At 41.9% G+C, this 24,011-nt stretch overlaps 2 protein-coding genes across 6 annotated transcripts in view; both read left to right on the top strand.

The window, feature by feature from the left end:
• The first annotated feature begins 6,075 nt into the window (after nt 1-6,075).
• RIPPLY2 (ripply transcriptional repressor 2) lies at nt 6,076-10,283 on the top strand. The gene is made up of 4 exons (XM_075553755.1): nt 6,076-6,188; nt 6,230-6,422; nt 6,751-6,815; nt 10,071-10,283. Exons 1-4 carry the CDS (start codon nt 6,076-6,078, stop codon nt 10,222-10,224), a joined length of 525 nt encoding a protein of 174 aa, XP_075409870.1. The 3' UTR covers nt 10,225-10,283.
• A 2,517-nt stretch (nt 10,284-12,800) lies between these two features.
• CYB5R4 (cytochrome b5 reductase 4) overlaps nt 12,801-24,011 on the top strand; it is an 89,098-nt gene continuing 77,887 nt past the window's right edge. For all 5 annotated transcript variants that reach the window (XM_075554820.1, XM_075554817.1, XM_075554819.1 and 2 more), the window contains exons 1-2: nt 12,801-13,022; nt 20,799-20,952. In XM_075554820.1, the coding sequence (XP_075410935.1) occupies nt 12,948-13,022; nt 20,799-20,952 (229 nt within the window). In that variant the 5' untranslated portion in view covers nt 12,801-12,947. The remainder of the gene's footprint in view (nt 13,023-20,798; nt 20,953-24,011) is intronic.

Below are 24,011 nucleotides of genomic sequence, written 5' to 3'. Positions count from 1 at the left end.
ATCAATACTTTATTGCTAACTCAATTTACGTAGAAATCCAAGAAATAGACACTTTGATGTAAAATTTTTTTTTTAAATGTAAACTCTCAAGTCAGTAACACTTAGAATAAGCTTGATTCTGGCTGCAATGTTTAACTTTTTAAAGCCCAGATTGAGTACAGGTGAAGCCCACTGGAAGGTCATCCTTAAGGTTTTTCGGTCAAACCATAAAAATTTGCCCACACTCACAGGATAAATTATTGACTCTTAGCACAGCCAGGCTGCAGTCAAAACCTGCTTTACATACTTTGTTTAAGGTTTTGTATTCACGTTTCAAGGGTGTGTGTGTGTGGCGGGTGTGTGTGTGTGCACGTGTGCGTGCAAGCAAGCGAGCGAGAGAACAAATAATTACATAATAGAACTAAAATCATCAAAAAGCTAATAAATTTGATTCTGTTGGCAATCAGATTCAAATAAATAATTTGTCTGTACAGTATTTTACTTGACTTATTATTGAAAATCAATTCAAGCAGATATTATAGCTTTTCTTATAGTGATATTAGTAACATTTTATTAACAATAATTAATAAGATGGTTAAGAGGGGGTACATAAGAACTGAAACTAATCCTTCTCTTGATGCAAAGCAAAACTGGGTTTACTCAGCAGGCACGTGGTGGCAATAGCTGCCGGGAGTCATTATATCCCCTCATTCCTTCACACCTATGCTTCTCACCTCAGTCTCTCAGCCAGGAAGCCATCATGCCCTCGGTGAGGTCATCTTGTCCAACGACAGGAATGGGGCAACACCAGGTCACACTCACAGGGGGCGACTAGTTCAAGCTTTACTTTTTCTTTCCATTCTTTTTCAGGATAATCTGAAACCACTTATGCCCTTTCCCTTCTAATATGATTTTGATCTCTTCCCCTTTTTCCTTTTTGTGTAATCGATCTACTCTCTGGGATCTTATAAGGACCATCAAATGATTGGATGGGACCAAGTAAAAAAAGGTTTATGGGAACCAGCTTGGCCAGCCCAGGAGCAGAACAGGTGGGGTGGAGGGATAAAGAACTCCAGATCATCCAGAAAGAATAGCCAGGACTGGAGCGTGTTCTTCGGCCGGGAGCTCCCTGCACTGGAACCTCCTCGACCCCCGAGACAGGGAGAAAGGTCTACAACACAAGAGATGGAGGGAGATGATGAGAAACAGCAGCAGAGAAGGTGAAGCTTAATCAACAGATTCTCAAGAAATGATGAGGCAGGTGTCCTGGCCCGAGGAGCTTGCTAGGAAAGTGAGGTGCCTCCGGAAATCAGAGGCAGCGAAGCGCTTTGCAACTTGTCTAAGAAGGGCAGACTCCTAATAGCTTCAGGACCAAGAATCAGAGAAGTCTGCCTGCAGACATAACTGAGGAGAAACTGCTCTGACCCAAGATATGTAGCCTGAATCCTTTCTGAACCTGCTAATTCCCTACTAAACCCTGGAATTGTGAGCATTGCCTGTACATTCAGTGTGCCCATTGCAATGAATTAACAAAACTAGCAGAGAAGAAGCAGGTACTATGGGAAGGATGGTTGGTATCAGGCAGTGGTGAGATTGAAATAATTTCAAACCCGTTCTCTGCCATAATAACTGTTTTATGTATTAAAAATGAAGCACCCAAAGGTTGTTTATTTCATACAGTTAATATGAAAATAAAACAATAAAGAAATACACAAAACTAAATTGTGAGCTTTAAAATATCAATAGAAAATATTAAATAATACCTGACAAACAATAAAACTTACTTATTTGCTTCTTGATTGGCATCTTCATTTATAATATTCTTTACTTTTATTTTAGCATCATCAGGTGTGTGATTTAATTTTTAACTATCTTCACTGTAGGAGGAGGATCCCATTTCTTTAGAGCTAGGTCAATCAGACAATTGTCATTATGTTTGAGTTATTAGAAACACACGACTTCTCTTCTGTGATCATATTATGTTCATCTTTGAAAAACCCCTTTCTGCTTCTGCTGAAGTTGCAGCAATTGTTCTGAAAATATGTTTAGCTCTTTGAACACTTTTAGAAATTGAATCATTCACTTATAATGTCTTGTGTGAATTTGGGCATTGCAATAGAGCTGAAATGAATGACGTTATGTCACCCTTTGGTTGTTTGGCACTTTTTCTCTTGACATTATATGTTTACTGAACAATCACAGAGAATTAAATATAGTATTTTGTCAAAAGTATAACGAGTTTTATGAAAAGAATAAACAATGCAATCATAGTTCCACCTAGTTTTTTTTATACTTAGGGATCGAATGAGCATGATTACAGAGGCGTCGAGTGTACTGTTGCTCAGATGAATGTTAAAAAAAGAGTGAGGGATGTCAATGTAGGATTCTCCCATTGGACAGTTGCCTTGCAGCCCACCTAAGAAAGAATCCTGATCTGTGCCATTTTAATGATGGTTCTCTACCACATCCTGGTTCATCAAACTCAAGGAAAAATTAGATAACTCTTCTGCTGAATCTGTAGGAACTGGCTGAATACCACCACTAGATTGGAGGGTGGAGACCTGTCTGTTCTTCACTTCAAAGGAAGTTGATACTGATTTTTTTTTTTACTCTTGTGGAGGTCCAGGACGTTAGACCATGCCTCTGCCCCACCATTTTCCCACTCCTCCTCTCTTTCCTTAGGGCACTCACCAATTCTCTCATTTATAATCATGCAAAGATGCAAAGAGTTAAAATTTTAAAAGTATTTTAGATACATACAACACTGTATATAGCGAATTAATAGTATTGTCTCAGAGTCAAATATAAAACCTGAAGATGTCGATGTCTATTAGAATGCAAACTCAGAAGGGAGGGCCATCTGTCTGCTTCTCTGCCATACCCTCGGCCGCTCAAATAGCGTCTAGCACACAGCAGCAATTCAAGAAATAGTTGCTCAACGATTCAAGTTTCATAGAAATTTTTAGTCCTACCAGATTACATTGATTGGTTTACTCATTGATATGTTATACAAGACATGTGTTTTAAACGCACTAATAACTTCTTATACAAAAGAATACTAAAATGAATCTAAAATGTGATGAATGTTACATCCTAGGTTATGTTATTTTATCAGTCTGCATTTCTTTAAATCTGCTTTGTAAGACTTTACATGCGCATACTACATATCTTTAACTTAAGAAGAAGTATATTTGCTCTAAAATCATAAACACAATTTTCCTGGAAATTGCATTGATCCTTTTCTTCTTCCAGCCCCATTTAAAATTGGCATTCCACTCCATCATTTAGCTAAGTGACATCATCTTGAAGGAATAAAAATAACGTTCTTACCCGACCACATGGGGAATCGGCTTCAACATTCATATAAAGCAAAACATTAAATGAGGTAAATGTATACATGGAAATCTAGGATCATCTGTCCCTAATAATCTATGTTTCTATTTATCAGTTTACCTAAATTTGATCAATTAGACGTTTTTATCAATTGCTTCCCCCTTTGATACCTTCTTACCCCTTTGATACCTTCTAGTTATATGTACTTTTTTTCCACAACTTTAAAATCATTTTCTCTCAGATTTATGCTTGATCATCATATAACATATTTCCCCCCAGATCTAGGCACCTTGATTAAACTTGTTTCTTAACTGTTCCCAGATCTGAATTACAGAGACTGATTCTTCAACCTCATGAAGATTCTCTGCATAGCAATGGGTCTCATTTCCTCCTTGGGTACCATGAGCCATCCTCCAGGGCCCTTGACTGAGAGCCCTTTCTCTGGTGCCTCCTCTCATCTTCTTAGCACACTTTAGTCTCTTCCACGCTAAAACCAAAACCCCTCTACTGATCCAGCATTCTCTTTCTCTTCTTCTCAAAAAAAGGAACTCTAATTCACTGTTTTTTATTGCATTTCCCACCCACACTTCCACTAGATGTAAAAAAGATCTGTCCTTATAATGCACATAATATTATTCTAAAGTCACTTCTATCACTGTAATCGCCAAATCCAATGAACACCTGTCCAATCTTCTTTGACCCCTTGGTGGTACTTAATGCCTTGGCTCTCTCCTTTCTTCTTGGGTTCTTTTGTCCCATGTGCTCAGGCCACCTGTTGGATGGATTCACCATCATCATTCACCTTCATCATTCCTCTTCGGTGAGGCTTTTGACTTCTTGTTTTTGTGTACACTCTCGCCTTAGAATTAAAAGTTGGTCTCCAGGGCGTTGTACTGTTCTCACGCTACAAAATCACCCCGCGAAAGGAATCAATTCTCATCATTTTAATGAACACTTCCTTGTTTTGATTCTCATTTAACAAATCTCGAGCCCTCACTTTGGCCTTGGAGTGAGCCTGGAAACATGAAGGGTCCCCAGCAGCTCTGCTGAGCCACCCGCGGGATGTCGGCCAGTGTTCCCGTCCTTGCACGCAGCGTGCACTCAGACCACACGGTCTGATCCGGAATACGGCCTCAGTGTGTGCCGTCAGTGTTTCCGTCAGTGAGCGGCTTCATCATCAAGCTGGACTAAGTGATCTTTGAACGGACTATCCAAGACAGCTACCCCACAAAGGAAACCATGCGGCCAACTATGTGTACATAAAATTAAATTTTAAAATTCAACTCTGAAAAAACAAAATCTTTAGCCCCAAAGTTTCTACTGAATTCTAGGTCTCTGGTTGGTCTCTGAGCATCTTTCTATCAATGCGAAAGTGGATGCCTCTCGCTTGAGGTCGTTTGGATTTCTTCCACTTTTACATGCAGGAAGGATAGGGAAATGAATATTTCGTTGCCAAAAGGGCATATTGCGATATTTTATTTGCCCCTTTCTGGTAGACGGCAATGCTGTGGGATAAATGTTGGGCTGCTACCTGAAATGTCTGCAGTTCAAACCCACCAGCCATGGCTGGCGGGGAAGATGAGGTCCTTTGCTCCCATAAAGAAGTTCTGGGTTTGGCCCCAGTGGAACCACCTGCTATCTTCATGAGAGCCCCCATCAGCAGTTCGAAACCACCAGCAGAGGGTCACTGGAAGTCAGCACTTACTCAGTGGCAGGAGGTTTTGTTTTTCAAACTCTTTCTAAGGGAGCACTGGAGGCGTAGGGGCTTAGCCATATGCTGCCAGCCCCACAAGGTCAGCCCTTCGAAACCACCATCGGAAGAAAGATGGGGCTTTCGCCTCAATCTCAGAAACTCACAGGACTAATTCTATTCTGTCCCTATAGGGTCTCTGTGAGCCGGAATTTACTTCATGGCAACGAGTTTTACTTCTGGGAACATTTCCCCAAAGAGTCTTGTGCTCTTTGGTCTACCCCACATCAAATGGCAGTTTGAGCATCTTTGGAAAAGGGCTCCATTTGTGTCCTTTTCAATGTTCTTAGAATTTGGGGAACAGAGAAAGAAGCCTGAACAGGCAAAACAGGGCTGTAGACTGAGGGAGGTAGATTTCCTGAGAAATTCTATGGTCTTACATCTTTCTTCCAATGGCTGAAACATTTGATTTTTTACCCAAGCTTCTTGTTGACAATGGTTCTTATTATAGTGAATATATATAAACCAAGTCAGTTAATAAATCAAAAAGAGACAAACACCCTACAGTCATTTCTTAAGGAGTTTATATATTTTCACTGTAGTCCGCAGCCCAGATTTTAGGATAGAGCATGCAGCGCTAGTTGCTTTTGCTAAGAGCCCAAAAGCCACTGCACCAAGACGAGTTAAGCAATTCCTAGGCAATTGGCCCTTTTGCAGAAATACACAAAACGTGTAGAATCGCTTAATTTCATCCCCTCCTAGCCTCTTCACATGGAAATTGGCTGCTCGGGCGAATGTTATTTTTCACTGCAGCCAAGTGTCGAAGGGCGATTAGCACTCTCTCGACAAGACCCATTCCCGGGCCATTTGGGGGTTGCACGCGTTCACACCCGTCGAGCCTTCGCGCGCTGCCGTTTTGTTTACGCGGCTGGCAGAGGGGAGGGGAGGCCGTGCACCTCGATCTCGGCGGCGGCGGGAAGGCTATATAACGGCTCCGCTCGGCCGCCCGGGAGAACGGGCCCGATCGCCCACCGGCTGCAGCGCCCGCGTCGCCGGTGTCCCGCGCGCACCCCATGGCCGCGGCGGAGAGCGCGGAGAGCGGAGCCGGCGAGGGCGCGCGCTGCTGCCGCCTGCTGACCGCCGCCCCCAGCGGCCAGAGAGGGCGCCCGCCGGGCGCGGACTCCGGGTACCGCTGCTCCGCGCGGCCCCACCCCGTGCCTCCCCCAGGCCCACCCCGGAGCTCCTCCCCTCTGTCCCCGCCCCGCGCGCGCCCGCAGCCGGGGTGGCTTCTCCCCGGCCTGGGCTCACGTCTCCCGCGCGCCCTGTCCTCTCTACCCGCAGATCCGCAGGCTTCTGGAGACCGTGGGTTGACCCTCGAGGGGACAACGAGGACGCGGCACCGCTGCGTGCTGCAGCGGCGGTGAGTGAACCGCGCTTGGCGGGTCGTACCTCCGAGAGGCGCCCAGGGGCGCCGGGGTGGAGACGCGGATCGCCCCCCCCACCCCCCATGGAGGCTGGAGATGGGAGAGTTCGCACTCCCGCCTGTCCCTTGCCGACGTCCCGATGTTCCGCTACCCAAGGCCCTGCAGATCAGTGCTGAAGCGGCGGTGTGTGCTCTGGAGCAACCTGGACACACAGTTTGTGCCAAGCGTGAAGCTGCTGGGAGCCCCTGGGTCATAATCGCTGGGCGCTGAAAGAACGCTGGGAAGGGTCACTGGTAACTGCTGGTAATCTCCTTTCATCCGCAGGTGCCCGATAGCCCCGGAGTGACCGAAATCTCCAGGAAGCTTTCCCAATACCGACACCCAGTGAAGTGAGTGACTGGCGCACCCCTCCAGCCTCAGGAGTCAGAGGCAGTGTCCAGCCCATGCCTGCAGCTGGGTCTGCTGCTTTTCTCTTAGAAAGGCGGATCCTCAAGGTTTAAGCTACTTTATTTCCCCACTTCCAGAGACCGGTTGATCCATCAAACTGGAAAAAAAGTGTAGGAGATCATGCCCCCACGTAAAAGAATTGGTCATCAGTGCACTTTCATTAAATCATTTAAAATGCATTATGAAAGGGGAAAGTGGCTGAATAGTAAGTGCAGAACAACGGTGGCGCGCGTGCGTGCGTGCGTGTGTGTGGTTTAGTCTGGTGTACAAATAAAAACAGGCATGAAGTTCCTAACTAGTCCAGAAGTGATGAGTGGTGAGGGTCAAAAGCGATGTCACAGGTTGTGTTTACCTGAGTCTTGGAGAGGTTGGTGGTGGGTGTGTGGAGGAGGAGCGTTAGAGGGAATGCTATAGGCAAAGAGAAATGGGACCATGAAACAGTGAACCTTCCTCAAGGGGTTCCAAAGAGTTAAGGTTTGAATTTATGCTGGGCCATTCCAGCAGTGGAGTCAGAGGACAGATCCTAATGTCCCTGTACACACTGGTACAGATTTTTGTTTTGATCCTGGATATAGTGCTGGGAATCTGTGGTCTTTATTCTATAAGCAGCCTCAGGGGTTATTGAAAGGGTATTATGAATCAGTAGAGTGATCAGATTTGTGTTGTAGAAACATCGCTGTGAAGGTGGCATATTGGCTTAATTAGATGCCCAAAGTAAGACCAAATGGGAAAGTATTCCAAATTAATCAGATAAGGAACTGTGAATGGCCTTTGTAAAGTATTGGAAAGAGGGGTTAGGTCAACTAAATTTGAAAAGTAGACTACCTAATGGGTTTTGAAATGTATTGGATATGGTAGGTAGGTAAAGAGGAAGCAGACAATCAGAATGGTTCTCAACTTGGTGACTACTGAGTGACCAGGTGAATGCTGAATTAGCAGACTAGAAACGAAAGATTGGGCAAGATTTGAGGAAGAAGATCAGTCTAATTTTCCTTTTATCTTATTAAGTGGACTTATGGGACATTTAGATAGAGATGGCCAGTAGAGGGCTGAATTTATAGGTCAGAGCCCCAGCATCAAAAAACTTTATTCAAAATCCTCTTGCGAGCCTTTGGTGAATGAACCATTTAGGAAAGCATGGGGTCAGTCATCCTGGCAATGGGTCAGGTCATCCTGGGTAATGTAGAAGAGAGAGATGATCAAAGCCCTGGGGGAAGGCCAGGGTCAAACCAGTGTCCACAGACAGTTTACAAAGGGACTAAGAAGAATCAGTCCAAACGGAAGCATTCAGGCAAGTATGGAGCCCCTGGGGAGAAACTCTGGGGAAAAGAATGTACTAAAGATTAAACAGTATCCTTTAAGCTTGAAAGTTCAAGATTTTGAAAATTCCAATTATATACTGGGAAAAATGCTTCCTACTCCTAAAATTATTTTATCTTGTCTAGTATTGCTTGTGTAAGATTTTTTTATTCAATTGACAATGTCTAGAGAGTGTTGTGTACTATCCAGTTGATTCTGATTGATAAGGACCCCATAGAATTGAGTAGAATTACCCCATAGGGGCTCCTAGGCTGTGGTGCTGTACTAGGTGTTGGGTTGCTAACCACAAGGTCGTCGGTTTAAACCCACCACTTGTTCAGTGGGAGAAAGATGAGGCTGCCTTATCTCATAAAGCTTTACAGTCCCTGAAACCCTAAATCATTATGAGTAGGAATCTATATGATGATGACCCTAAAACCAACCTCACTGCTGACTCATAGAGCCCCTACAGGTAGAACTGCCCATGGGTTTCGAAGACTAACTGTTTATGGGAGTAAAAAGTCCACTCTTTCCAGTAGTTGGTGCTTTTGAACTGTCCACCTTGTGGACAGTGGATTGTAGTTCTGCTTTTAATAAACCTAAAATTCATCAGGTTTTTTCTCTCAGAGTGACTGATGGATTCGAACGACTGACCTTCTGTTGGCAGCTGAGCACTTAACCATTGTACCACTAGGCCTCTATCGTTTTAAGAATAGAAACCATGGCTTATTCATATTTGAATTATAAATCATGTCTGGCATAAGAGATCATTAAAATATTGATTTAGTGATCAAATAATGTAATGTTTGCTTACTTTGGTTTAGTATTTAGACATTAAATTATGTTTTAGGCTGCTAATTTGAAACTACTAGCCACTCCTTGGGAGAAAGACAGGGCTCTTTCTATTCCTGGAAGACTTAACAGTATTTTATACTCACAGGGCAGGTCTACTCTGTCCTATAGGGTGGCAATGAGTTGCCATCAACTCAGTGGCAGTTGTGTTTGGAGTTTGGTACTTGGGCATTACATTATAAACATTTTTCTTGTATACCAGTCTTCTAGAAGCATTTGCACATTGGCCATTTTCTGTCTTTTAAAATGGGGCATATTGAACAGAGTGTGACTGCCTCTTTGCTTAGGATTTAAGGTAGCAATAAGTACTATCAATGATCTGGGCTCTAGGACAGTGAGGCTCTCAGAAGATGCAGGATACACGGTACTTTACTTCTACAATGAAATGACTGTTGTGATCGGTCATTCAACCTTATCCTTTTTGTCCTTGGATGAATTGAAACCTAGGTGGCAAGATTATTACTTGTGAGACTTCTGAAGCTGAGGTATTTATGCTCATATGCAAGTTATCTGTATAAAACTAAAATTGTCATCTTGAACTTTTCCAATATGGACTTCCCAAACTTACTTAAGTGTAGGTAAGAAAGAGATATAGAACAAGATTCAAGTGAAAGGTAGCTTTCTTACACTCAAATTGTGAGTCAAGCAGGAATTTATAAAAAATGCTGCTTTTTTCATACGTTTCTAAATTTGTGTTGGCTACATCTACAACTAAGGGTTAAAACTGCGAATTTTCAAGAAAGTGGTTTTTGCCTTTGTGGAAGGAGCATAATATCTTGTTGCCTAAAGGAAGCTAAATATTAATCTATGTGCTTACATAGGATCTAGTGTGAATTTGTTCGATACAGTTATAGCTTGCTTGAAAATGAAAATTAGAAATCATTATTACTGGGACTTTGACAAATGGACTCCATGTAAGCTGTGATAATAGCCGTCTAAAAATCTCTACATTATGGCTGTATCTAAATGTATACCTTAGTTGATCAGTCAATGATCAATTCTGAATGTGAAAAAATAAAACACTTTATGTTATCTGCTTATTTCAGACTATTTTGGCCAAAATCAAAGTGCTATGACTATTTATATCAAGAAGCAGAAGCTCTCCTGAAAAGTTTTCCAATTCAAGCCACAATTTCATTTTATGAAGATTCTGATAGTGAAGATGAAATTGGGGAGCTGACCTGTGATTTGGAAAATTAATCCGATTATTTTGGATGATATTGAAAGCTTGCAGGATTTAAATTTAGTGTACAAATGTATCATAATCCTTTAAATAATTTATTTGTATATAAATTATTAATAAAACGAAGTATTTTATAACTAACATGGTAGTTTGTCTTTTTATTAAGTCCTACTCTAGAATTTAATGTTGGAATTTAAAATCTGTAAAATTGCCATCTATAAAGGCCATCTATAAAATTGTCATGATTCTATGATAAACATTTTGGATTTTGAAAAACAAATTTTTATCAGATGACAATATAATCTTAGTTATAATTTTGCAAGGTATGACAATATTTGTCAAGATCGAATTCTGTAACATCTACTAATTTTATGCTAATCATCCAGCATCATTGGATGTTGATGTTAGAGATGACCATTAGCTTATTAGATGATGAAGAAAATCACCTCATGCTACCAGTCACATTATTGTGTGCTGTTTCTTAGCAGTTGGTGAAAGTACATTAAATCATTATCTATAATTGATATAATAAGAGTTAATTTTAGGGCTCTGGAATTCATTTTTAATAAATGACAAGTCAAGTAATTTTCCTTTGAAAACTTCTCTGCTGTCCTTAAATCCAGCAGTAAAATAACAGCGGCTGTCAATATAATTTGCATAAGATTGTAAGACTTCCTCTAAAACAAACCCTCCTGATAAAAACAAAATGATAGAATGGTTTTATGGAATCTATAAAAGAAAGAATAAAGACAATAACTTGATAATATTTGTTCACTTCTGTCTAAGGGGTAATGAAAAAGTTGGCCAGATGTAAATGATCTCTAAAGAGAAGTGCTCCACTGTGTAAAAGAGTTCACCAGGCCTGGATAAAGGATTCTCCAATATGAGCTACCTTACTTTAATCTCGTCCCCTGCTCCTAATATTCACATATAAAATTATTCTCATGAGAATTAAAACAAGACATTACCATTGATTACTTTTTCCTATATGAACATAAAATAATTGTTAGCATTTATGAGTGAGACAACAGAGCAATTTCCAAGGTAAAAGTAACATAATTGAAGTTTGTTATTGGCAGTAAAATATTTTCCCAATATACATATCAATTGTCAACAAAAATTCCCTTATTATATTTCAGAACAGTAATGTGTAGAAGTTAAGGCCAGAGATGATTACCTAGTTAAGAAATGTGTCTTACTTCAATAGCTGCATATAGCCATACATTTTTTTCCATTTGAAAAGCTACCTCAAACATAACTTTGATTGACAGACTCTTGACCATCAAAATAGAGATAATTAAGTTCACACTATGACAGTGTGTCCAGCATTGGAAAAGTTACTAATGGGATGGTGGGGAGAGTTATTTAGAGCTCTAAATTTCCTTTCCCTCCTTTGATTCTCTCTCAGGATTTGCGTGTTCCCCCGAGGATACACAAAATACCAAGTCAACAATTCTGAACATTGGGTATTAAAGATTATTATGTAGTGCATAGTGTTTGTGCTTCTCATTAATCTATTGAAACAGGATGTAAAGCCATTGACTTTAATCTACTAGACACAAGTGTAAAACCAAACCAAACTCACTGCCATCGAGTCAACTTTGACTCAGAGTGACCCTAAAGGACAGAGCTGAACAAGCCTATGAGTTTCTGAGATCATAATTCTTTACTGGAGTAGAAAGCCTGTCCTTCTCTTGTGAAGTGGCTGAGTTTCAAACTGCTGACCTAGTGGTTAGCATCCCAACACGTAACCATTATGCCAGCAGGGCTCCTAACAGGCTCAAATATAAAGTAGTTTATATATAACACCTAATTTAATCCATACTAAAACCTAATCTCATTATTTAGACAGGAAAAATGAGCTGCTGGGATACTACAGTAACCTGGAAAAGGCTGCCGAGTGCATCATCTCCATCCTAACCAAATATATTCAACCCTGAGATTTTCTTTTCAGGATCAGAGTTGGGGGTGAGCTGAATTGGTACACAATTTTAAGCACGGGGTTTGGTAAAGCAGAAGAATTTATGAATGGGCGAATGAAGCAGAGGGCAACTTTAGAAAGTCTTTTTCTCATTTGTCAATCATTAAGGAGGGCTCTCAGAGGTGAGATTAATTTTCTCCCTAACTCGCAGGAGTTCGCTCTTAAAGATGTGAGGTTCTGTTTCCTGTGTAGCCTCGTGTCTTACAGGAGTCTCAGAGAAATAGAAATACTTTAATACGAGGAGGCTTCAAAGAGTTCCATTTTCTTTTCATTCAATGAATCCACGAACTTTTTGAAGTTCACGCTAGTGTGATTCTGTTTCAAGTCATGCTGTAGCACCGGTTTTCTCCGGACAGAGACTGGTGCTCTGATTGACAGGGCGCAAGAGGAATTTATTCTCAGATTGGGTCAGCACCAGCGTCAAGGAACAGCATCCCTTCAATCTCGCCTCAATTTAGACGTCACCACGGTCCACAGCTGTAGTGCTGCGTGCGACATCAACTGAGCATGCGTCTCTCTACCGGCGCCTGGCCCTCCCTAACCCCGCCCCTCCCGTCCGCCCCGCCCACCCAGCCTCGACGTGCTGCGTCATGGCGCGCCTCACCCCCCGCGACCCCGGAAGTGGGCCGGGGGCTTGGCCTCTCCCGGCCGCAGAGCCGGAGCGGGAAACCCGACCCGCTTAAGGTTCAGTCCTTTTAACCCGCCGGGCGTCGGACCCCGGGGGAGGGCCAGGGCCAGGGTCAGGGTCAGGGGATCAAGATGTTGAACGTCCCTTCCCAGTCTTTCCCGGCCCCTCGCTCTCAGCAGCGCGTCGCCGCCGGGGGGCGTAGCAAGGTAAGCGGGTCCGTGCTGGGCTTAGGCTGCGCTCGCCGCCCGCCGGCTTTTCGCGCTAATGCTTTACCTTACGAGCTCTTTCCATCCATTCCCTTGTCGGGGTCCGCTTCAGTTTAAGCTCGCGGCTGCCCTAGTTGGCGACCTCCTTCTGATCTTCCATCCCCAGTCCTCGAACTCTCCTAACCTCCCTCTCCCTTACCTGCTAGCATCTTCTTACCCATCCCTGTGTCACGCTCGGTTACTTCTGGTCTTCCCTGCTGGTTAAATCACATATGTGTTACTGGGCCAGGCACTCCTCTCTGCTCTTTTGTTTTCTTCCCGAAAGAATGATGTGGGTCTCCCAGCAGCAGAAGGGAAGGGTTGAGTAGCGTTGAGGGCGACCATTCCTCCAAGGGTGGGGATCCTGGAGGAGCTGCTAGGCAGGAGTGGAGAAACGAGGGCAATTGCCTACACACATCCAGTCAGGCTTACTGACACGTATCCAAGCCTGCTTTTCCCTTCTGTTTGTGATTTTTTTTTTACCCCAAAACTGCCCACCCCCCCCCACACACACACTGATAGCACTCGCTGACCTTGATGCTAGCATAGTATTCTCCAGAAGTTTTGTTGAGAATTGTTACTGTTAGCAACAGGTAGAATACAAATGTATCCACTTGTCTCCCATATTCATTGCTAGGTGATGGTGATTGCTAGGTATTATTATCTGCTCCTACTGTGTATTAGTTCCTCATTCTGTAACCACATCTTTTTTTTTCTCAAACTTCCACCTTCTTACACCACTTCTTTTTCATTTATGCACGCCTAGGTCTTCCCATCATTTGTGGTCTGCATCGACGTCTCTTTTTTTCTGTGTGGCCTTAGATCACAATATGGGATTCAGAGAGCTGGCAGTGAATATGCTCCAAGTGCTTTCCATGTATTTGCTGCTACAAGTTAACCACAGTCCTAGGAAGTGGGAAACTGGCTAAGAAATGTTGCCTTAGGTTTGCTGTGATGTGACACTGATAATGAGGAGACTCTGTTGCCTTGTTTACCATCTAGCTCTCCAGTCATGTGTCTTCTTTTTCCTGCATGTTTGCTCTGCCCCTCTACTTAAGTTAAATGGTTGTCTATAGTCTTGAATAGTTTAGTCTTTACAGATGAAGAAATTCTGAGTGAGATCATCAGAGTTCCTGCTCCTTGTCATTAAAACAACCTCCTATACCAGTGTCATTTATTTAAAAGTGATAATGCAAGGCAAAGATAAAAGGTTCATAAGGCAAAATTGAGTCTTTGGGTCTAAAGAGAAAAAGATAATAAAATTGTGCAATCAAAGGAAAACAGTCTTACTCAAGATAATCCTAAATGTGAGTCAGAAGCTGAATGAGAACTGGATGAGCTGGGTGGAGGTTATATATGATCATTGTTTGCCTAGACATTAAAGTCTGAAACATTCCTTTCCAAACTTAACCTCTCTGAGTATGGGCTTCCTCTAGTGTAGTAGTTCTCAACCTTCCTTATGCTGTGGCCCTTTCATACAGTTCCTCATGTTGTGGTGACACCCCCAACCATAAAATTATTTTTGTTGCTACTTCATCACTGTCATTTTGCTACTGTTATGAATTGGATGACCCCTGCGAAAAGGTCGTTCGACCCCCAAAGGATCTCGAAACATAGGTTGAGAACCACTGCGTTAGCGTCAAATGGGAATAATAGCCACCATCTTACAGGGTTGTTAATAGGATGAAATGAAATCGTCTTGGTATGCAGTAAACTCAAATTTACTCCTACTGAGTTGATTCTGACTCGTAGCGACCTATCAGATCGGACACCCTGTGGGTTTCTGCGACTATGAATCTTTTTGAGAGCAGAAAGCCTTATCCTTCCCCACTGAGCAGCTGGTGGTTTCAAACTGCAGACCTTGTGGTTAGTTACCCAAAGCATAACCAAACCACCATAACCAAGGAACCCAGCAGGGCTCCTTGTTATATGGTAAGCACTCAGTAAATGCTACTTGCCCATAGGCATTTATTCAAATCTCCTGGATTACTGGGTAAAGCACATCACCTGGTTCAGTTGGTGCACTCAAGTGTGTTTGCTGTTACTATTTTCGCGTTACTTTTTGTTTGCTGTGATGTGACCACTGTGAGTAAATCAGTATTTATTGAGAACCTGCCATATAGTGACATTGCCATCCTGTTTTAAGGAGTACATTATCGTAGGCTGCACAGACTCATAAACAGGCGACAGTGATAATGCCATATCACTGCAGCAGGTGTTATGACCACTTAAGAGCTGGGATCTGAGAAGGCTTCTAGAGGAAATATCTATGTTTGTGTTTGGAAGGTGGGAGGAAAGAAAGAAGGAAAGATGATTGATCCAGGCTGAGGGAAAAACAGTTGCTTGAGAGCAATCAAGGAATTTAGTACCCATTTGGCTAAATATTATGGAGCAAGAGCTGTAACCTGGAGCTGGTGAGGCAAACTATAACCAGTGAGCCACTCAAAGGATTGTGGACATTGTAAGGTAATGGAGAGGTCCCTGGGTGGCAGAGATGGCTTCTGCTCATGCACTGATTTAAAAGCTGCCTCTGAAGGAAGGCCTGGTAGTCTGATTTCATAACGCTTACATTCAAGAAAATTCTATGGGATAGTCTCCACTAACACATGGGATTGCCATGAATCAAAGTTGATTCAGAGCAATGCTTCATATTTTATTTTTTTAAGATGAGGTGGGAGATATTAAGGAGAGAGGGCCTGTGATTAGATTTCCATTTATAAAAGATTGCTTTACTACCCTCTGCATTATGCAATAAAGGGGAAACAGTTTCAACACCACTTGTCTGTTAGTGTGTCATACTGTGGTGGCTTGTGTATTGCTGTGGTGCCGGAAGCTGTGTCACTAGTATTTCAAATATCAGTAAGGTCACCCAAATAAACAGGTTTCAGCAGAGCTTCCAGAATAAGTACTGTCAACAAATGAGTCAGCTCCCCACTTCAGAGGAAGGAGCTACTGAAAGCCTTATACAGAGCTTCCAAATAGTGTCATATACGGAAGGCATAATGAATACAAGCAGAACATTGCCTGAGATAGTGCTTGAGGATGGGTCCCTCGGTGAGGAGGGCTCTCAAAATGTCACTGAGGAGGGACTGAGTTCTCAGAATGGAGTTGACTAGGGTGATGAGAGTTAGGTAAAGCCTGTGGGACTGGAGTCTTTGGGGTCTTCATTGCTGATGGAGCAGGACTCACGGTAAGGAGAAATAGCAGCAAAAATCTGCTAATAATTCTCTTGTTTTTGTGCTATTATTGTTTTAGAATGTCTAGATAAGATAGGATAAACAGCCTTGAGGAGAAAACAATGGGACCAACGGTTCCAGGGGACACTGGAGAGGTGGAAGCGGAGGAAGGAAGAGGGGAACCAACAAACCTAGGGTCAAGGGAATAACAAGTGATTCTAAAATCAATGTCGAGGAGAGCATAGGATGCCTGGTGGGGCGTGATTAAGTGCAGTGTAGCCAAGAGGAATTAATGAACGTTAAATGAAGGTAGAACATGATAGTGAGACAAGAATAAAGTCAAAGGAAATAGAGGAAAGAACTAGGAGGCAAAGGATATTTATGGAGGTCTAAATACAGGCATGCACATATGTAAATATGTAATGATAAGGGAAATAGATCTATGTGCGTATATTTATAGATTTAGTATTAAGGTAGCAGAGGAGTATTGGGCCTCCACTCAAATACTCCCTCAATGCAAGAATACTTTCTTCTATTAAATTGGCATTCTATGATGCTCACCTTCCCGACACAACCACTGAAGACAAAATGGCTGCATAAGCAAATGTGGTGAAGAAAGCTGATGGTGCCCGGCTATCAAAAGATATAGTGTCTGGGGGCTTAATGGCTTGAAGATAAACAGAGGCCATCTAGCTGAGAAGCAACAAAGTCAACATGGAAGAAGCACACCATCCCATCAAGAGGTATTGATGGGATCGGGTATCAGGCATCAAAGACCCAGAACAAAAAAAAATCATATCATAGTGAATTATGGGGAGTGTGGAGTGGATACCCAAAGCCCATCTGTAGACAATTGGACATCCCCTCACAGAATGGTCACAAGGAATAGACAAGCCAGTCAGGGTGCAGTATAGCACCGAAGAAACAACTTTCCTCTAGTTCTTTAATGCTTCTTGAAGAAAGCAAATGGTCATTAAAACAAGAAAAGAGAAAGAAAAGATCAGGGTGTATGTCAGAAGAGACTCTAAAACTTGCTCTTAATCATAGAGTAGCTAAAGAAAGTGGAAGAAAGGATGAAGTCAAGGAGCTGAATAGAAACTGTCAATGGGCAGCTTGAGAAGACAAAGTAAACTATTATAATGAAATGTGGAAAGACCTATAGTTAGAAAACCAAAAGGCAAGAGCCCGCCCAGCATATCTGAAACTGAAAGAATTGAAGAAAAAAGGCAAGCCTTGAGTCGCAGTACTGAAACATTCTGTGGGCAAAATATTACTGTTGCTGGAAGCACCAAAAGAAGATGGGAGGACAGTCACTGTCCAAAGGAACTAGTCAGCATTCTGCCATTTCAGCACGTCACATGAACGTGAACCAGCGGTGCTGAAGGAAGACATCCAGGCTGCACTGAAAGCATTAGCCAAAAACAAGGCTTCAGGAATTGCTGGAATACCAAGGGAATGACTTCAACAAGCTGATGAAGCACTTGTTCGTCTGTGTCAGGAAATCTGGAAGGCAGCAGCTTGTCCAGCTGACTGAAAGAGATCCATATTTGTACCCCCTTGAAAGAGGGTGCCCCAAACTACAGAACAATATAATTGCCATCACATGTAAGTAAAATTTTGCTAAAGATCATCCAGCAATAGTTGCAGCCGCACATTGACAGGGAGCTGCCCAGGTTCGGGCTGAAATCAGAAGAGGACGTGGAACAATGGTTATAATTTCTTATTCAGGTGGATTAAAGCAGAGGATGACCGTGGCTCAATACAAAAAGATGTTTACTTACATTTCATTGACTATGTCAAGGCATTAAACTGTGGGTCCCACCAATGGATAGCCTTGAGAAGAATGGGCATTCTGCAACACTTCCTTGTCCTCATGAGGAGCATGCACATGTATCAAGAGGTGGTTGTGCAAACAGAACAAGGATGCTACATGTTTTAAGATCAGGAAAGATATGCAACAGGGTTATATCTTAATATACTTTTTCAGTTTGTATGCTGAGCAAATCATCAGAGAAGCTGGTTTCTATGAAGAGGAATGTGACATCAGGATTGCAGGAAGGCTTATTAACAACCTGTGGTATGCAGATGATAGAACCTTGCTTGTTCAAAATGAGGAGGACTTGATGCACTTGCTGATAAAGGAAGGTCAAGGTTTGCAGTCTTCAGTACGGATTATGACTCAATGTGTAAATGACCAAAATCCTCACAACTGGACCAATAGGTAACATCATGATAAATGGAGAAAAGGTTGAGATTGTCAAGGATTTTGCATTGCGTGTATCCACAATCAGTGTTTATGGAAATAATTGTCAAAAGATAAGATGTGTTGCATGAGGTAAATCTGCTGTGCACGTTCTTTTTATAGCATTGATAAGTAAGGATGTTACTCTGGGGACCTAGTGCGCCTGACCCAAGCCATGGTATTTTCCATTGCCTCACGTGCATATGAAAGTTGGATGTTCAGTAAGGAAGACTGAAGGAGATTCAATGTATTTGAAGTGTGTTGGTGAAGCTTACTGAAAATAACCATGGACTGCTTTTAAGTATGACCAGAGTGCTCTTTGGAGGCAAGAATGGGAAGGCTGTGTCTTCCATACTTTGGACATGTCACGAGGAATTGGTTCTTGGAGAAAGACATGCTCAGTAAAACGAATAAGAGGAAGGCCCTCGAGATGGATTGACATGGTGGCTTCAACAGTGGGCTCAGCCATGGGAATAGTTGTGAGGATGGCACAGGACTGGGCTGTGCTTTGTTGTTGTATGCACGTGTTCGCTGTGGGTTGTAATTCGATGGCACCTAACAACAACAGTTTCAGTGATGACGAGAATTAACAGTATCTATTGACCAGGCACAGAGATCTGTTGGTGTTTTCAGGGTAAATGAACACTTACAGGTATAATTCAGGAAAGATGAATTGTATGCATTCCTTGATTATGTTGGGTTTTTTTTTACTTGTTCTTCTATTGTTGTAAACTAATTGCATTCATTTAAACAGTTGTCCTAACCCATACAGAAGTCTTCAACATTTTTCAACTAGATTGTTTTAACTGGTTGGAAAACAAACAATTAAACGCTTTGAATATTATATATATATATATACATATATATATATATATATAAATTCCATTATTAAATCCTCAAGGCATAGTTCAATAATTATTCCTATTTTAGCCTTTGAGGCCCATCATCATCATCACCATCACCAGGCTATTGAAGAAGTAGGCACAGGCTATAGTTTGCCAACCAGTTGTCTAGCTGCTAACTGAAAAGGTAAAGATTGGAGTCTATGTGGAAGTTCCTTGAAAGAAAGACCTGGTGAACTTTCTCCATAATAACCTGTCAAACACCCCTTGGAACAGAGGTTTACTCTGACGTACATGGGGTGCCCATGCATTCAGAATCTACTCCTCTTCAACTGGTCCTGAGTATTAGTTTTATTATTTTCTATTATTATTATTAATCTTTTATTTTATTTTGTTTTTAGGACATTATTGTCTTGTGATTTCTTTAAAAAAATCATTTTATTGTGGGCTCGTACAGCTCTTATCACAATCATACATTCATCCAATGTGTCATGCACATTTGTACGTTTGTTTCCATCATTATTTTCAAAACATTTTCTTTCTACTTGAGCCCTTGATATCAGCTGTAATGTTTTCCTGCTAGCCAAAAGGTTGGCAGTTCAAACCCATCAGCTGCTTCACAGGAGAAACGTGGCAGCCTGCTTCTGTACAGATTTACAGCCTTGGGCAGTTTCACTTGGTCTCACAGTTGTGCTACGAGTTCAGATCCACTCAGTGACAAATGGATATCCAGAAACTCAACATTAGGCAGTTGTTCATTTTTCCTTTTATCCAATCTGTTCGGTTGTTTTAAAAAGAATTTCAAAATTGTATCACATTTGAGGTGATAGTTTGCATAGCAAATTAGATTCCTGTTTAACAATTTGTGTGCAGATTGTTCCATGGCATCGTTACACTTTCCACAGCGGGTCAACATTCTCAACATTTCCACTCTGTGTTTTCCATTTCCATTAAGCTAGCTTCTCAGCCCCTCCTTACCTTCTCATCTTTGTTTTAGGATAAAATTATATTTCATATAACTAATTTGTTAAGGGAGCACAGTTCTCACAGTTGGCACTGTTTATTTTAAGGTGAAAATACAAGGTCTAAAAAGACCAGTGACTTTCCAAAATTCATAGCAAATTAATGGCAGAGTCAGAACCGGACGTAGTTGTCTTCCTTCATGGTTCAATCCTCTTCCAGTTATATGTCATAATGATAAGATGATGTTTATGATGATTGTTTGTATGACAGAATAAGCCCTACCTCATAGCCCAGATATTTTAAGTAATGCTTTATTTATATCTCTAATTCTGTAACAATATTAACTACCTCCTAAAGCTTTAGGAGGATTTGTTGAATTCGTTTTGCATTTCATTAGACTTTGTAATAGAAATAAGAGCAATGAAGATTGAAATAAGAGCCTGAAGATAAGGAGCAGGAAAAAGAGAAAACAAGGGAGTTGAAGCCAAACTTAATTCTTCCTTTGCTTTCTTAGGTTCCTTTGAAGCAGGGCAGAAGTCTCATGGATTGGATCCGACTGACCAAAAGTGGAAAGGACCTGACGGGATTGAAAGGAAGGTTAATTGATGTAACTGAAGAGGAACTTAAAAAACATAACAAAAAAAGTGATTGTTGGATATGCATAAGAGGTTAGTGGTATTTTTCTTGTGTACTTCAAAAGTTATTGGTTGCACTTCCTAAATTTAATGCTATGTAACCTCTTGAGTATGGTACTTAGTGATGGAGTTCATAATTCGTAACAAGCATATGCTTTGTATTAGGCAGCAAAGTTATAATTCTGACTGTGGACAGTATTTATTCCTTAAGTAATTCACAATCTGATTAAAAAAACAATGGATTTCTGAAATGCAAAATTGTTTGTAGCATCTCTGTACTAAATTTTCTTTGGAAGGAAAGACGTGTTAGTCAATTTAATTCCAAAGTAGCTCATTGCTATCCAGTTTATTTGAGTAACTTTCCAGTGCCTTGTCAGGAGAAAAATTGTTTTTAGAAATCTGGAGTAAGAAGTAAATCAAAACACCATGCATAAACATTCCTTTCTTTTTTTAAAAAAAATTAAATCATTGTATTGGGGGCTTGTACAACTCTTATCACAATTTACACATATATCTATTGTGTCAAGCACTTTTGTACATTTGTTTCCCTCATCAGTCTCTTTTTATTTATTTATTTTTAGAAATCATTTTGTTAGGAGCTCGTATAACTCTTATCACAATCCATATATACATCAATTGTGTAAAGCACATTTGTACATTCATTGCCCTCATCCTCAAAACATTTACTCTCCACTTAAGCCCTAGAATCATCTCTTCATTTTTTCCCCTCCCTCCTCACTTTTCCCTCCCTCAGGAACCCTTGAAAATTTATAAATTATTATTTTGTCATATCTTGCACTTTCCAGCATCTCCCTTTACCCACTTTTCTGTTGTACGTCCCCCACGGAGGAGGTTATATGTAGATCCTTGTGTGTGTGTGTGTGTGTGTTGTATTTTTTTTCCATAATTGGGTTTAAAAAAAATCATTTTATTGGGGCTCATGCAGCTCTTATCACAATCCATACATACATCAGTTGTGTAAAGCACACTTATACATTCGTTGCCCTCATTCTCAAAATTTGCTTTCCGCTTGGGTTCTTGGAATCAGCTCATTTTCCTTTTTCTCCTCCCACTCCCTCCCCACTCTCCCCTTCCTCATGAACCCTTAATAATTTATAAATTATTATTTTATCTTATCTTTCACTGCCCGGCGTCTCCCTTCACCCACCTTTCTGTTGCCCATCCCCCATAGAGGAGGTTCTATGTAGAGCCTTGTGATTGGTTCCCCCTTCCTACCCCTCCTTTCCTCCTGGTATCGCCACTCTCACCGCTGGTCCTGAGGGGTTCATCTGTCCCAGATTCCCTGTGTTTCCAGTTCCCATCTGTACCACTGTGCATCCTCTGGTCTAACCAGGTTTGCAAGGTAGAATTGGGATCATGAGAGTTTGGGGGGAGGAAGCGTTTAAGAACTAGAGGCAGGCTGTGAGTTTCATTGTTGCTACACTGAACCCTGAGTGATTCATCTCCTCCCCACTACCCCTAGATCCTTATAATCAGTTCCCTCTTTCGACCCCACCCTCCCTCCACCCTCCTGGTATCACCACTCTCACCATTGGTCCTGAAGGTATCATACAACCTGGATCCCCTGTGTTTCAAGTTCCTATCTGTACCAGTGTACATCCTCTAGTCTAGCCAGATTAGTTAGGTAGAATTGGGATCATGACTGTGGAGGGGAGGAAGCACTTAGGAACCATTGGAAAGTTGTATGTTTCATCGTTGCTACACTGCACCCTGACTGGCTCATCTCCTCCCTGGGACTCTTCTGTAAGGGGATGTACAGTTGCCTACAGATGGGCTTTGTGTCCCCATCCCACACTCCCCCTCATTGACAATGATATGATTTTTTGTTCTGATGATGCCTGATACCTGATCCCTTCGACACTTCTTGATCACATAGGCTAGTGTGCTTCTTCCATGTGGGCTTTGTTGCTTCTGAGCTAGATGACCACTTGTTTACCTTCAAGCCTCTAAGACCCGAGACTGACTATCTTTTGATAGCCGGGCACCATCAGCTTTCTTCACCACATTTGCTTCTTCATCCGCCTTGTCTTCAGTGATCGTGTCAGGAAGGTGAGCATCATGGGATGCCAGTTTAATAGAACCAAGTATTCTTTCATTGAGGGAGTATTTGAGTTGAGGCCCAATGTCCATCTACTACCTTAATACTAAACCTATACATATATTCATATAGTTCTATTTCCACACCCTCATATATAAGTATATTTACATATGTACATGCCTGAATTTAGACCTTTGTAAATGCCCTTTACTTCCTAGCTCTTGCCTCTATTTCCTTTTACTTTCCTCTTGTCCCACTATCATGGTCAGCCTTTATTTGGGTTACAGTAATTCCTCTAGGTTACATTACCCTTGGTCACGTCCTACCCAGCCTCCTACATCCTCCTCACCACCGATTTGGATCACTTCTTGTTCCCTTGTCCCTGGGTTTGTCCCTCATCATTCTCAAAACTTTTGCTTTCTACTTGAGCCCCTGGTATTCGCTCCTCACTTTTCCCCTCCCTCCTTGTTCCCTCTCCCCCATGAACCCTTGATAATTTATAAATTATTTTTATTTTGTCATATCTTACACCGTTCTATGTCTCCCTTCACCCACTTCTCAGCTGTCTGTCCCCCAGTGAGGAGGTTATATATAGATCCTTGTAATCTGTTCCCCCCTTTTCCCTCACCTTCCCTCCACCTTCCCGGTATCGCCATTCTCACCACTGGTCCTGAGGAGTTCATCGGTCCTGGATTCTCTGTGTTTCCAGTTCCTAACCATGCCAGTATACATCCTTCAGTCCAGTCGGATTTGTAAGGTAGGATTGGGATCATGATAGTGGGGGAGAGGAAGTATTCAAGAACTAGAGGAAAGTTGTAAAACATTCCTTTCTAGAGTCTTCAGTTCACACTCGAAGCAGTTTTTATTGGTGTTGTGTTAGCAAGCTTCATTACCTGATTTTCTCAGCCACGATAAGTTGTTGTTGCTAGGTTCCATCAAGTCAGTTCCACTTCATAGTGACCCCGTGCACAGCAGAAGGAAGCACTGCCTGGCACTGCACTACTTCTGCGTTTGACCCTGCTCTTGCAGCCCC

The sequence above is a fragment of the Tenrec ecaudatus genome, chromosome 7, assembly GCF_050624435.1.
Source record: "Tenrec ecaudatus isolate mTenEca1 chromosome 7, mTenEca1.hap1, whole genome shotgun sequence".
Classification (NCBI taxonomy): domain Eukaryota; kingdom Metazoa; phylum Chordata; class Mammalia; order Afrosoricida; family Tenrecidae; genus Tenrec; species Tenrec ecaudatus.
The sequence above is the reverse complement of the archived record's forward strand: the minus strand, read 5'-3'. Positions and strand labels throughout refer to the sequence as shown.